The following is a 16,197-nucleotide window of genomic DNA, read 5'->3' on the forward strand; positions in this document are numbered from 1 at the left end:
CTACCTACGTAATATTGCAAGTGCCTTATAGAACACAAGTGTGATGTGCGTAGTTCACCTCTGAGTCATAGAGCTATTCCACTGTCGAACAATGTAATATGATCTGTACAATAATTAATGATTTTGAATACCAACTCACAAGGGGTGTCTGATGAAAAATAAGCGTGGGGTAGTAAACGTCAACAGATCTATAAATATTGTATTGTGTGTGAGGATATATAGTGATATATTATTTATTTATAGGGCGTAGACTTAACTACTACTTACATGTAGCTCCCGTGAGTACTTAGGCCATAGGCCCGTTGTGCTATATCCCATTTTACCTCATTCCTTTAACAGTCACCCGGTCCCTTCTATAAAGTTCATCAGGGCTGTCATTGTATATGTGGCTATGTCTTCTGGTTCCACAATGTGTCTTCCCAGGTCTCATATCTCCTCTCCAATCCCCTTTTGATTAATGAAGGCCCCACAAGGGAAGAGTTTACGGTTGTGGCCTCATCTCTCCTCTCCACTCGTGAAGGACCCACGAGAGATATAATATACACGAAGTAATACACCTATTATATTCTCACTGAAAAAATATGTACTTGTATTGATATCGTTTTACTACCATATGCTTATTTTCCATCAGACACCCCTCGCATAAAGTTTTCATTATAGAGACTTACATAAATATAAAAAAAAACAACACAGGTAGACTCCCATCACATTATTATTCTCCGTTTTATGGAAAACAAGTTTTCATAACTAAATATTAATTTCATAGTACACATATCTGTAGTACGAATTATGTACAAAGCAAATTACTTACAGCCTTACTAAAAAACTTGGTGTAAATATTACGCAGCGCGTAAGGTTATAACAGTAAAAAACTTGACCTATTACAATGGCGTTTGTTTCGGTAAAATGGTCTTAAACCAGGCTCAAGACCGGCTTTACCACACCATTGTTGGTGTAAGAATTTAATTAGTAAGATGGTAATGTCTATAAGATTTGCAAGAAATGTGTACCTAACACATATGTTTAAAGATAGAAATAGAAGTTGATTTATTCCATACTTCTGATGAAGGTTGTGGATGGGAATATGGAGAGGCAAGTTGTCAATTTTTTTTTCAGATTTTTCTAATCAAAACCATTTTTTTACAATTTTGTTAAAAAAACTTTGAACTCGTGTAATATTTCAATATTTTTCTGATAAGTAATCTTGAGACAGCTTTTCATTACAAAATTTCTAAATTAAAGTAGTATTTATTGTTGAAAATTGACAAAATCTGAAAAAAGTCTCGCACTGACCACTAACCGCTATGAACATTCACCACCAATGATACACTTTCATATCAATAAAACTCAGAACATAATATCTAAAATTTCAACTTTCTTCAAACCCAATAAATAATATTAATAAACTTATTCTAAATACACACTTTAAAAAATTTAAAATATTAAAAAAATTACATTATGATGATGATTTGCAAAAAACTGATAACAACGTTATTTATTATTCATTTTTAATGGAAATATTAATTGAGTGATATAGATTTTCTAAAAATATATTAAATTAAAAAATTTTGTTTGTTTTAAATCAAAATAATAAATATCACATTTATGACTTAATTAAATAACATCATCCAAATAAAACACATTAGTTTTGTATTTTGTGATGGAATTTTTAATCCAGTTATTAATTTATTATAGTTTTGCCTTTTGGAGATGTTAAACACTGTGGAAAATTATGGAGCATCACTAAAGTCATTTCATTTTAGGCAATACTTCAATAATGAGTGTGGCATTCCACCAGTACACCTGGTCGATACCGAAATTATCTTTAACTTATTCTCAATCTTAAAATGATATAAGTAGTTATTTTTTATGTCTATTTAATGAAGCGGCTGCGTGACCTTTTTCATAAGAAAATATGATTTGGATTTGAAGCCAAAATACTCAACTAACTGAATAATATTTTTTAATTATAGAGATTTGTACTGCTTAATTTATGTGTTTTAAATTATAAAATATATGCTCTTAGAATTCTATTTTTCTTGATTTTAGGGGCAATTTTGACATTTTTTTGTGAGTTAATAGTGTTTATTAAAAAAATTATCTTGGCAACATACTATGTTAATATAGTGAAATAAAAATAAAAAGTCTTGTAAAAAGCATTTTTGGCTCGAAATTTTGAATTTATATCCATCGAATTTGTATTCCAACCAAAGATATTAGAAGAACGAGATGTGCTATGAGCTGTTGATACTGTGTGGAATTGTTTTGCCCAGTGTCGCCGGTTTTGTTCACCAATACTATTGAAAACCTTCGCTTACGCTAAGGTATCCGCACTAATACATAGAACAGATTTCTGTACGCACACGTCCCGATACCGTTCAAAGTACCCTAATTAGGTAGTACTCCGGCTACGGTCCGGCGGCCATCATAGCATATCTCGTTCTTCTAATATCTTTGATTCCAACATATATTGGTCGTTTGTAATTTAAATTTAATCCAACCAAAGTGTTTTTTTCATAATTTATATTTTTATTATATTAACATAGTGGGTAATGTAATTTTTTTATAGTTTTCATTACCTCACAAATAATTGCCAAGGTTTCCACTAAAATTTTGAAAAATCGATTAGTTCTTTGATGGCCTATACATATTTTATAAATTGAAATACAAATATATAAAGTAGCACATATCCATAATGGACATTTGCTATACCTTTACATTTAAAAAAGTTTTATTGAGTATTTTGGCCACAAATCCAAATTGGAGTTTTGTATGAAAAAAGGCAGTGCGTCCATTCCTCATGTGTGTGAGAATTAAATATAAGTACATATGTACATAAATATGACATTATGAAGGAAGACTGGTCAGCAATATTCGGTTGCAACCATTCGACGTGGCCTCGCATAGATCTCTGGTGGAGGTGGCATATTTAGCTACTTTAGACATTGATATGATAATAATTGTGACATTAAAACAATTGGCTTAGCTATTTATGAATTCATTAAATTGTATACATATTCTACGTAATATAGATTTAAGGCATCTTCCTCTGTTCAATTTTCGCTTATTATGAACTGTTATAACATTTTCTTACTCACGGTTCTCTTCCCGCACTCGATTTGTATGTGTAAGAGAGTATACAGCAAAAAATATGAAATTTTTATAAAATGTATGTATAAGTAATGTAAAATCGAAATTGGAACGTTTTTCTTCACATGTAGCCCTTGGGATATACATATGTAGTAGGCATCGAACTAGAAGGTTCTTCTTTCACAGTAACTGGAAAAAAGAAGAGAGATTATTATTATATTAATGTACTAAACTGTAATGGATGCACTGTTATGGATATAAACACACAGATTAAGCATGTACAATGTGAGAAAGTTCGGGTTGAAATACCCCTGAAGCTAACACAGTGTTTCCCAAAGTGTGCTTCATTAAAAATTAATGGATTTTACTATTTATTTTGAAATGTATGGGTTATCACATTGCACCCACACCTGTTAGCCAGGGCCGGCCCTGTGTCGGCACAATTGTAGCAGTCCCCTACGGGCGCCCAACAGCCATGGTGCCAAGATGCTGATGATACCTCACCAAACACATCGCCATTGAGGTTTTTTTCATTATTTCTGGCTTTCAACCTTCAAGGGTGTTCTTGGCCATAATTTAAAATTATGGTGAAAAGAAAGGTGAATTTAAACATTAATTTTGTTTAAATAGGCAAATTTCAAAATTATAATGAAAATTAGAGTCGAGTTCAAACTTAGAAGAGATGAGATGTTGAAATGAGACGAGGCAATTTTAGATAAGGCTTGATAGAAGAGAGGATATTTGTTTAGAAAGGGACAACTAAAAAATATGTGATCTAAAATTCCCTCTTCTAGGCCACAGAATGTACAATCTGAAAAATGTGGGAAGGAACGGAAAAATATCAAATAAGTGAAGAAATTTATTTTTTGGAAAAATTGGGGAATTGTTGAAACCACAGTTTTGATGGAATAGTCCTTTGTATTGAGGCATAGCAGGCTCTCTTGGATTGACTAGCAATAAGGGCGATTTTTACGACGAAAACGACGCTACACGAAATCACAAATCATCCTAATATTTTTGTTATGGTTTTGACAAGAGACGCCAAAATTTTATTCACTAGATATGTATACGTTTTTTTTAGCAACTTTATAAAACATTGTGCATACAAAATATTAAAGTGAATTTATGATATAGTAATTGAATTTCTTAGTACTCCTCACTAGGGTGTCACATGCTGAGGAGATCTAAATTTATTTAGTTCTATTTTTTTGGTCTTCTATGAATCTTTTAATGTTTTTTTTCAGAGTTTTTTAATTGACCTCTTTCAGCCAGATTGTTATACTTGATTTGCACTCATTAAACTTTTCTATTGGTTTTATATCTGGGGGAAGGTTGTCCGATATAGGATATAGGGTGATAGGATCCGAATTTAAATATGTAGGCATAAAAAACTGCTTATAGTGCCGTTGAATTCACCTATATTTGATCGTTTGTCGCATATTTTTAGGATTCATGATAAAATTATTAAAAAATCATTAAATTTTATAAAGTGTGAATTCTGCTTATTATTTATTTTCAAATTGTCTTATACTTTTTTCATTTCCCCACAGACTCATATCGACAGTTAGGTAGGTTTAAAGTAAGTGTGGTTTAAATTTAGGAATAATTATATTAATATCTGTGCGGCAAGAATCGTTATTCTAGATCAGGGGTCTCCAAACTTTTCAGCCGGAGGGCCACATTGACTACTCCAGTGAGTTCAGAGGGCCAAAACCGTTTTAATTTCTAGACACCCATATTTTCTGTCCTAGGGGGGGGGGGGGGTAGACAATAGAATTTTCAGGGATGAAAATATAACTTTAGATAACGTAGCTTTGAAGATATTTTTTGATACTCGTTTCTCAGACCTTGATATCATTGCGAATCAAATAAAGATTTTTCAAAAAAATCCTCTCGATATATTCGCGCGATACTTTTGGACGCAATGTATTGGTGCCAAGTACCTCGCCGACGAGCATATTTATTTATTCGCACGAAAAAATTCGCGGAGTCTTCGCCCCTTCTGAGCAAGGTCTTAGCCATTAGCTGTCGCGGGTCCTTGATCACACTGGTCATAAGATGTCGCGGGCCGGATGGAAGACACTGGCGGGCCGGATACGGCCCGCGGGCCGTAGTTTGGAGACCCCTGTTCTAGATACTTCAGACACTGTTCATGCTCAGATTGCATGTGCCGAAATTATTAATTATCGAATTATAGTTTATTTGGTACCACCATTAAAATAACATTGCAAATACTTCCTATTATTTTTGGATGATTAAGTAAAATTTCTGAACAAGCTCCCAATATATAAAGTTATAGTGTCAGTGACATTAGATATAGGCATTTAAACTTGGAAATAATAATTATATTAAATATACACATTATCTGTGTGAAAGACATTTTAAAGTTATCATGAAAAAAAATTGAAAAACAGGATGGCAGTTATTTTGTAAACAATTTGGTAGGTCGGTTATGCGTATTGCATCGTAGTAGCAAACTGACTTTTGGTCAGGAATCCAAGGGAACTTCGCAAGGTCAAGTCCCCTACGGCTACATGTTCTGTGTAAGAAAGAGATCCCTACCTTCCGGACAGTAAGTGTAGCGCGCTACACTATCAGAAGAAGTGACGTTTTCATGGCGACGAGCACACGGCGAGAAGGAGCCGTAGCCGCTGCTTACGTTCCCCGAACCTGGAAACAGTGCGACTCGTTATTAAACTCAGATATATATTTACCTAGTATAGGATATAATTATATGTCTGGAAAAAGAGATAAATAACACATTAATGTAAAAAAAAATTGTTTGTATGAAAGGAAAAAATTCCATGGAAATAAGTGGAATTTCTAAAAAGGTTATGTATCTTTTTTACTTCTACCATCATGTAGAAACACCTTCCGAAATTAATGCACTTTACCCCGGACACCCTGTACATTATCAGTGTAGGATATTTACCTAGAGTTGCTCCTAGAGGACTATACGAGGGCATCTGGAGAGGCTGGATGGGCTGTAGACCAGATTGGAGCTAAATTTTAAATAAAAATATAACATTATCACAACAATGAATATTAATAATATTATGCTACTCGGGTGTATACATTTTGTACAACAATTAGCGATCTATTTAAATCATTACATTAACATTACTCATACAGAGACCATCAGTGCACAGGTATAACATGTATAGGTACATAATAATATTACATTAGTGACAAATTAATATTAATGAGTGTTAAGGTAAACACAAACAAGGAAACTCTTCTATAAAAAGTAATAACTATATGAGAAATAAAATCGTCTTAGAAGCAGGGTTGCCAATAATATAGTGGGGAATAACCCACATTGTAGGGAATTTCTCAGAATTTTAACCGATTTGGTAATTTATGGGCAGTTCCGTGATCTGGGGAAAATGCGGGGATTCTGCAATATGAGAACTAACGTAATTATACTGATTAGAAATAGAGTTGAGTTCAACCACAATTAAAAATGATATTTACAATAAATTACACGGAATAATGTAACATAGCAATATTTGTAGTAAATTTATATTTTTTAAGCCTGAACGAAAGAGAAAATCCGAAAACTGACTTATTTCAAAAGAATTTTAGAGGTTGAATTATAATGGAACTTGTGGGGAATTGTTATTTCGCTCTCCCCAAGTTGGGGATTTTTAACATCTATTGTGGGTATTTTAGAACATATGCATTGGCAACCGTGCTTATAGTCTAGGATCCCGATTCAACAAACGCTACGTCACAGTAGTAAGATACACAGATGAAACTATTTTGTAGTGAGAATGAACGTTTTTTTTTTTTTTTGCGATCTAAGTTTTTAAAACCACGAAATAAAGATAGTTAAAACAATAAAATAAAATAAAACTTGACGTGCGAGGAATCCTCCAAGAGGTGCACCGAAAGACCAACTTTTTAAGGCTTACTGAATGTCCATTCTGTGTACCGGATGACGTAGGGTTTGTTGTATCGGGATCCTAGACTATTGGAAGTGATAGCGGTTCAGACGTTTCAATTTAAGTTTTATTGAACGACAAGACTTGATCAACTTTGTTGAAAGAAGGTTTTCACTTGTCAATATGCTTTCAAGTGTCGAGTTTATCAATTAAAATGTCTGATCCCGATATAATATAGGTATTTAGCGTAATCTCAATATAAATGCAAAAATATTGTGATAATAATTCAGTAAAAAGCATTAAGGTACTTATAATAAATGAAAACAAGGTACAGCAATATAAAAGCATCATGACAAATTAAAAGTTGCGTAAATTTCGGTGACGAAATGTAGGCAACATTTATTTAAGTAAATAATCTTAAATTTGACATAATGTGTCACTGCTAACGACTACGCACAGTGATGGGATGTACAAATTTTTTATTCTGGATCAAAATTTGCCAAGATTCAGAATTTCAGAGAATACGTTTTTCCCTGGGGTGTTAGAGAATTTCGGGGAAGAAGTCCCCACCATAATTTAGTAATCTAATGGCTAGAGAATTTCGAGTCAAATTTCCCCAGATATTTCGAAATTTCCTTCAAAATATTTCTAAAATTTCCTAGAATATTGATTTAATGTAGTCTAGTTTTTAGAATTTCCCTAGTTTTTTTAGCTTTTTCTCATTTCCCTAGATTTTACTCTGGGGATATTTCCATAGACATAACATCACTGCCTAGGAATCTAATAAAGGAACTACTTTGCCCAATTGCCCACTTAAATTTGAGCGAAGATTCTCATACTTAGCGAGGATAAATAGTAACTGATTTTTTGTAATGCTATCATTAAGCTTATCTTTCAAGGATCCTGCCAGAGAGCAACTTAACTTTCATATTATTTAAGAACATCAGATGCAATAAAAGATAACTCAGAAGAATGAATAATATGTGCTAATAATAATAAATACCTAAAAAAGAATGTTGACAACACCAATACTTATTTTCATTTTTTTTAAATCCATTCAAATAGTCGGGTATGCAGTGACATGAAATATAAGAAGAGTATACATTATGGAAAGGGAGGTCGCAAGTTCGCCAAAATGTGATAATTTAAAGTTCGCATAATATTTTTATTAAATAATGACACGATATTGTTCTGTACTACCCCCGGCGTTGCAAATGAGCAGTGAACGAATAAGATACATGCATGCATGTGCGGTTGTACATTACAGTGTAAGAACATATCTATTAATAAAAATATTGTATTGTTTCCATCGACCAACATTAGATGGGTGGTTGTTTCGCATAATTTAGAACATATAATAATTTATTACACTTACAAACAAAGGTAGTGAAAAAGAGCGCTGCGTGTCGGTCCACCACAACACGCGCATTTGCCTAGCTTGGTGGTCTAAACATTCCTAATAATTGTCATAACCATTTCACTGAATAAAGAAAGAAAAAATCACTTTTATGTCAAATTTTCTATTTGTACACTGTAAACACTTAAATTTTTCAAATTATAATTTAATTACTCTGAAAACAAATTTACAACAAGGTGGAGTTTTACATATTATGATACTTAATCATATTTTTGTAAGACTAATTGTTGAGGACCTCAGCACATTCCCCGCAAATGCCACCTGTGATAATACCACCGAGAGCTACGTTGTAACTTTTATTTCAGTTACATGATTCGTTTATGATCTTCAGTAAGTCTACATTATTGACACAGAAGGGGGAGAGTTATAGTGGACGTACAGAGATGTGCTTTATTTCAAATAAATCCATTTCAAATGGAAATGCAAAATGGGTATTTTCCATTTTGCATTTTAAATGCTTTTCTAAAAACCATTTTGCATTTTGCATTTTGCATTTTAAATGCTTTTCTCAATGCATTTTCCATTTTAAATGTTTTTTTGCAACATTCTTCCTACTATCTCCACTAATCTTTTTTTCATAAGCCCCAAATGTCAGTCGGTCCTCAACCTCGCTATGAGAGATCATTTACATTTGTCAAGTTGCTCCCTGGTAGGAGCCCTGGCAATTGAGTGATACCATTACAAAAAATACTGATTCAAATACTGAACATAGGGCCATGACGCACAGTGGGCTGAAAATCGCCTTTCATAGACATAGAGACTTGAATTTTCAAGGGTATTTTTTGGCTAGAAATGGATTCTGCTGATCATTACTATGCTATAAAATTTCGTACAAAGCAATTGCGTGTACAAATGAAGGAGTTATCGTTTTTAAAGAAAAAATTGTATGGCACTGACATTAAAAAAGAGGCTATCTCTGGAATCATAAGGTTGGCCATTCTATCCTTACACACAAATATACTACTATTTATTTGTATTTTTTTGACATACTTCGTACTGTGGCGCAACTTGTGATATTTTTTTTTAAATCCTCAAAGTTGAAAAAAAAACTTTTTTTGTTGATGATTCATTTTAATGCTTAAATGCTTTACATATGAGTATGCTTTGTCTAGTTTACAATATTTTATTTACACTGCAAGCCTAAAAGCATTTAAGCATTAAAATGAATCATCAACATTAAAAAGTGGTTTTTTCAACTTTGAGGATTTAAAAAAAAAATCGCAAGTTGCGCCACAATACAAAGTATGTCAAAAAAATACAAATAAATAGTAGTATATTTGTGTGTAAGGATAGAATGGCCAACCTTATGATTCCAGAGATAGCCACATTTTTAATGTCAGGCCATACAAATTTTTCTTTAAAAATGATAACTCCTTCATTTGTACACGCAATTGCTTCGTACGAAATTTTATAGCATAGTAATGATCAGCAGAATCCATTTCTAGCCAAAAAAATACCCTCGAAAATTCAAGTCTCTATGTCTATGAAAGGTGATTTTCAGCCCACTGTGTGACGCTGTAATATTAAATGTTAGATAGCAGTTTCTATGTTTTTACGTTGGCAACATTAGTCCCGCGCAAATTTTTTGTGGTTTCATAATCTGTAGTCGTGGTGTTTTTGGATTTACCATCATGTAATATGTTTGTTCTACATTGATGTCCATTATTAAATGACAAAATTGTTTAAAAATTCTATAATTATTTTGATTGTTTGACCTGAGAAACCATTTTGCATTTTCAATGCATTTTGAAAATAGGTATTTTGCATTTTGCATTTGAAATGCTTTTCTAAAAACCATTTTGCATTTTGCATTTTCAAATGGAAAAGTTTTGACCCATTTCCATTTTGCATTTCAAATGGTTTCGGGTACCCATTTTGCACATCTCTGTGGACGTATCAGCGGTATTTCTACGCGCTGAATAACCGCTAGCGCGCTAGGTAAAATGCGCTACTATACCGTAAGTACACACAAAAGTCTACGAAAACAAATTATTACATAGGTAGGCAGGTATTCTGTTTGATTGGCCCAGAAAGAAGGTACGCCCTGCGCTCGCTGGCTGAAGGTCATTTCGAAAATGAGATTAATTCTAGCGAAATCAGGAATAACATGACGACAAATTCTCGTCACTTTGAAGTGGGTATGTTTTTGTGAATTTATATCTCATCTGCCAAACGCCTATCAACCAATATCAATATCATGATTCCCCTTGGTATTATGGTGCCCACTGCTGCGCCAATGCGTCAAGCGTGGGCTATTTTTGCGATTGACCAACGAAAAGACTTACTGCCCTTCGCACTTCTCATTAGCATAACTGGGAAGGGTAGTCCGGCTCAAAAAAAGAATATAGCACATAATTATTTCCTCCTAGGTCAGCGACAGTAGACCGGGATGAACCATGATTGCTGTGTTAGGTTGGTTAGAACAGTGGGTGTGTTGTTGGTAGTATATGACAGTATACTACAAATACTTGCCCCGGGCGCGAAGATGCCCCTCGCCGAGTCACCCTGCAGCTGTGAAGCCCCATAGGCCCCGAGCCCCGCCTGCCCCACGTACGGGGGTCCCCTCACCGCCCCCTGGCAGCTGGACCCGTAGTTCTGCGGGATCCAAGGGCTGCAAGGAACACAACTAATAAAATAAGTAAAATCTTAATTAATCATTTCATTAAGAAAACTTAAATAATTACAGCCTTACCAAATAAAAACCAATTCACATTCGATGAATGGTGTTATTATTACACAATGTATAAATATTATAAAAGTTAAGATTCAAGATGGTACTAATAAAAAATATCTTTATCTGGGCTCCGAAAGAACTTGCAACGTTTTTTTTCTGCAGACTGACACGTAAAATTCCGGTCTTGAAAAAGTTAGGTTATTTCTGACACATTATTCTTTAATTGGCTGTTACCGCGTGAATTCAATAAGAATTCTATGAAAGAGATGATTTTTATAAAATAAATCTATTATTAAATATAAATTATAGAAATCAAAGTTTATATTGCGCTAACAATGTATTCATTATCTCATTTTTGTTGTTATTCTCTGGGAATTATTATTTTTTTATTTTTTATTGTACAAACGAGATTAAAAATGAGGTTATAGTTTTCTTGCAGATTTCCTAAATTAAAGGGATGTGGTAATTTTATCTAGTTTCTTAAAATGGAAGATATTTTTAAGACATTTTCAAAAAGAAGATACATGACGAAGAAGTTTATACAACAGATAAACAACCCCTTTTGGCTGTGTAAACAATGTATAGTGTATATCTTTCCATGAACTATTTAAAAATGTCAGTTTCAATATTAGTAATGTTTTCACATACACAGTCGTTTATGAAGTGAATAAAATTTTCACCACGTTTTTGAGTAAAACCGTTAAAGTTAATTATTTAAAAAGTCTTCAGACATAACTTCTTCTTTGATCGCCTTCGTAGACGGATCTTGGAATTTAAATATATACAATATTTTTTCCATTTCGTAGATAAGTAGTTGCCCCTACTTCGCCGCTTATCTGAGACGACGGCCAATAAGACAACAATAAAGCCACATAATGTTTAACAGAGCAGGTGACTAGATTAGGGTCACCTGGGCTTTATTGCAAGGTGGGCGGGGCTAAGACCGGCTGCGGTCACAGTCGCTACCTGGCGCTAGCCACCTCTCTATCTACATAAGTAGAAGGCGTAAGTACCTACAATGCATTTCTCATATAGTGAAGTTATCCATCAAATGAACACTTTTCTGTTGGGGAAAACGCATACACTTACGATATTATTACGTAAGATATCTAAGGTAGGTGCGATGGACGTGTAGCTCTAATGACGCCATAAATTATTAATATGGTGCAAATGGACAGAAAATGAGAGTTGTGAAAATTGGCCCGGGTCCGAAGCAGCCGCAATTGGAGCATCCCGCGTGTGGTACGTTGCATTGGCATCAGCTTACTAATGCCCATCAATACACCCAGCGCTTATAATACATAAGTTCTATCTTACAATGTATCTACCTATAGCGCGAGTAAAACAGTTGTACAATTGAATCATTTTTAAAGAGATTCTAGCTTGTGTGTAGTACTACTGCGGGGTAAGAGAGGACTGAATAAAAGATATTTATTTTCAGCGAAACGACATAGCATCCACGTGGATAATGGTGATCGCCACTCATTAACATATCGTAGGGAGAGTTAAACCCAGGGCCGGCCCTCAGCCAAAAGGCTTAAAGGCGCTGTATATGATGTATTTGGCTCCTTGACTCTAATATATTTAGGATCTCATACAATAAGAGGACACATCGGAGGATATGGAAGTGTTTGTTTGTACCTGGGCTCGTAGCGCGTGGAGTAGGTGGTCGAGTAGGGGCTGGGCGGGCCGAAGAGCGGGATGTGCGGCGACATGTGAGGATAGCCGTCGTACAGCTTGGAGTAGCCCGCTGCCGTTCTGTAGGGACGCTTCATGCGCCGCCTCCGCCGGTAGTTGCCGTTCTCGAACATGTCTTCGTAGTGCGGGTCTGCCAACGAAATAAACCCCAGGCATTAGTTCACTCTGCTACCCTTAAGTCAAATATTTGGAAGAGCAACAAACATTTGTGTGAGTTTTTAGCAGTTTCGTACTTGTACATGATATCGATGACTTATTTCAATGCGGTGACATTTCAAATATCGCATTTCCTGAACATGAAAGGAACATTTCCTGAAGTTGAAATTTTTTCCAACAAAAATTTTATCGTAATGCATATGACTCTATTTAATAAAAACAACTTTTACCACAGATTTTGAAAAATTTCATAATCATAAGTGAACATAACGTAACATAACATAACCTACGTTTTCACAGATGGCTTAAATATATATTTTTTTTATCAGTTTGATAATGCCTTCAGAGGGCGAAACAGCTGTCACGCGTAATAATAATTACACAGCAGAACTTGTTTAAAAATAAACTGTTTTTATAAACGCAATAACAATATTATTGAATATATAAAAAAAAAAATTAAATATAATTATTTTAGGAAAATAGTCTCGCTGTAAGTAATGCTTTAAAATATTAAGACGAACTATTTGCCTGTGCATACGTAATATGAATATTAATAAATAGTTTTGTCCGTATAAAAACTCAATTCTATCAAGAAAGACAAACTAATACGTATATCGGTGATTCAATCCAATATCGTATTTGTTTGTCTTTATTAATAGAATTACACGGACAAATGAATTTTCTTTATATTTATATAAATCAAACAAATACTACGTCTTAATATTTAAAAACACGACTTGCATAAATTTGTTTTTGTCACAAAATTTATTATTAATTATATTGACGCGTATATTATAACGTACGTTTTGTTTACCCAAGGAATCGTGTATTAAAGGCACAGGTACTTGGGATGCTGTTATAGTATATGCTTTATCTGTGAAACTATATAATATTTGAGTTGTTTTTTATTGAAACAGGAACAGAACACAATTCTTAACGAAATTGCATCACTCAATCAAAATCGCCATTTTTTTGTCGTTGTAGGCCATCGAAATTTGATTTGTTTTCTGTAAAAATAGTAAAGTTTCTGTAAACCTTCTTGAAATATTTCAATGGCTGTATTAATTGTATTGGAGTGAGTGTATTCTCTGTTTGTACTTTGTATTAAATTGTTTCTTCTTTAGAGAACCCTGTACCCAAAATCTTAAAGACCATATAATAACATGCCCGAAAGAAAAAAGCACATCATTAAAAACAGACCACCTAAAATGAAATATATAAATATTTAGGTGGTCGTTTACGTAATATTATTTTTTTACATATTTCACATTTTTTACTGTACAATATTCTTTCCTAAAGTAAGCTGGTGATTGTGTTTTAAAAAAAGAAGTGCTCGTTAATATAAGACAAAAAACTGTACTTACATTGATAACAAAATAAAAAAAAAACAAAATGAATTAAAAATGCTAAATACTATTTATATGCATGCTATAAAATATCCGAAAGCAAGTATTTTACGTGCATAGTTATATTTCATCGGTGCATGAGATGTAGCTAATCATAGTTTATAATTTATAAAATCAGCTAAAAATAGTATTAGAGCTTTTATCCCACATTTCAACAAAGATATATTACACATTAAATCAAAGAAATATATACATGCATCTATGTCTTATGTGTGTGTGTGGGTGTGTGTGTGTGTGTGTGCGTGAGTGTGTGTGCGTGTGTCTGTGTGTCTGTGTGTGTGTGTGTATATGTTTGTAAATTTAAAAAAAAGAAGATAAAATAAAAACTTCTCTAAAAAAAAAAACCAATCACATTGATCTCTATAGATACATTTAACAAGTTTAAAAAAATATATATTTTAAACACCACTGTTTTATCCTTACACTATAATACCCACGCTCAGGCTTCGCCTTTGTGGGATTTTTTTGCTACTCTTTCATTCTATATTACTATGTATGTACCTGAATTGTATATGTATCAAAAATTTTGTTAATAAAAAAAAAAAAAAAAAACATTAAAAACATAACATAAGGCCAAGAATACGAAAATATAATTTACCACTACGCAATAAATTCGGCTGGGTGTATAAAAATATTAAAAAGTTTTCGTAGGTCCGTAGGAAGATCATTGAATAATTTTATACCTTTATATACAAAATGATGTTATAGATACACATACATACATATGTGGTATAAAAAATTATAATGTTAAAAAAGTTTTAGCATGCCTATTTCCTGATAAAATATTAGGCATTCATTTGAGGTGATTTCTTGCAAAAACGGCGCTGTACAAATCATCCAAAAATTATTATTCAAAATACAACGAGAACGTCAATAAGGCCTGCAGTCCCGTTTTTAACAGGAAACCGAATAATTTTACCAGATTTTTAATTAATTAACCTTATTTTATATCTGTAAGTTTTCTCCGTGTAGAGAGCAACTCCCACATGAATACAATCAGTACAAAGACCTAAAGAATTTCTTTTTTTCGTAAAATATTGGTTTTGTGTTAAATCATAATTCATATTTATGAATATATTAATATTCACATTAATATAAATCCTGAAGGATGATATTGAATTAAGTGGCACAGTAGATGAAAATTAGTTCAAATAATAAATTATGTATTAAACGATGAAATATGGAATTGAATCATAATATACCTAAAGTCCAGTAATTTCCCTTTTTTTCGGCCCCGCCCTCCCTGGGCTGCTTGACGAAACACTCGTTCAGGGAAAGATTGTGTCGGATGGAATTCTGCCAGCCCTTCTTGTTCTTCTCGTAGTACGGGAAGCTGTTTGTAATGAAGGAGTAGATCTCTGAGAGCGTGGCGCGTTTGTTGTCGCTGCTCTGTATGGCCATGGCGATCAGCGCCACGTAGGAGTAGGGCGGCTTGCTCACGCCTGCGTTCTGCTCCGCGTTCGACGGCGTTGGTGGGTTGGTGTTGGAAGTGGATGACCCGCTGCAAGAAAAGTAATTATTTTGATTTTATTTGTTTACAGATATTTTATCTAATACATTGTGAAAGTACCGTTGAAACAGTGAGTATATAGTGCTAAAAACTTTGCAAGACTCATTGTAGGTTTCGAAGAATACGTAGAATTTTATTTAGATTTGATTTGCATTTGAATTCGGCTACAGATTTAATAAGAAGAATGAGTGAAGACTGAGCCAATACTATTAATAAACAAAAAACAATAGCGGTCTTGGGTTAGATCCTTGCGGCCTGCATACAAAACTAAGAAGGAGAACGAAAACCCTTATAAAATACGTATTGTTTGCGATTTTTGAAATACAAAACAAAAAAACAATAAAAGTATTATGAAAAAACCA

The 16,197-nt window shown here is 33.5% G+C and overlaps 1 protein-coding gene across 2 annotated transcripts in view; it reads right to left on the reverse strand.

Moving 5' to 3' along the window:
- Positions 1–2,492: 2,492 nt before the first annotated feature.
- The window catches only part of LOC149412387 (uncharacterized), a 109,144-nt gene continuing 95,439 nt past the window's right edge, over positions 2,493–16,197 (reverse strand). For both annotated transcript variants that reach the window (XM_089645863.1, XM_089645862.1), the window contains exons 5-10: positions 15,528–15,826; positions 12,707–12,893; positions 10,864–11,002; positions 6,023–6,092; positions 5,653–5,760; positions 2,493–3,279 (exon numbers count right to left, since the gene is read on the reverse strand). In XM_089645863.1, the coding sequence (XP_089501989.1) occupies positions 3,212–3,279; positions 5,653–5,760; positions 6,023–6,092; positions 10,864–11,002; positions 12,707–12,893; positions 15,528–15,826 (871 nt within the window). In that variant the 3' untranslated portion in view covers positions 2,493–3,211. The remainder of the gene's footprint in view (positions 3,280–5,652; positions 5,761–6,022; positions 6,093–10,863; positions 11,003–12,706; positions 12,894–15,527; positions 15,827–16,197) is intronic.

Source organism: Hesperophylax consimilis, chromosome 23 (genome assembly GCF_061612785.1).
Source record: "Hesperophylax consimilis isolate HC1 chromosome 23, BYU_Hcon_1.0, whole genome shotgun sequence".
Classification (NCBI taxonomy): domain Eukaryota; kingdom Metazoa; phylum Arthropoda; class Insecta; order Trichoptera; family Limnephilidae; genus Hesperophylax; species Hesperophylax consimilis.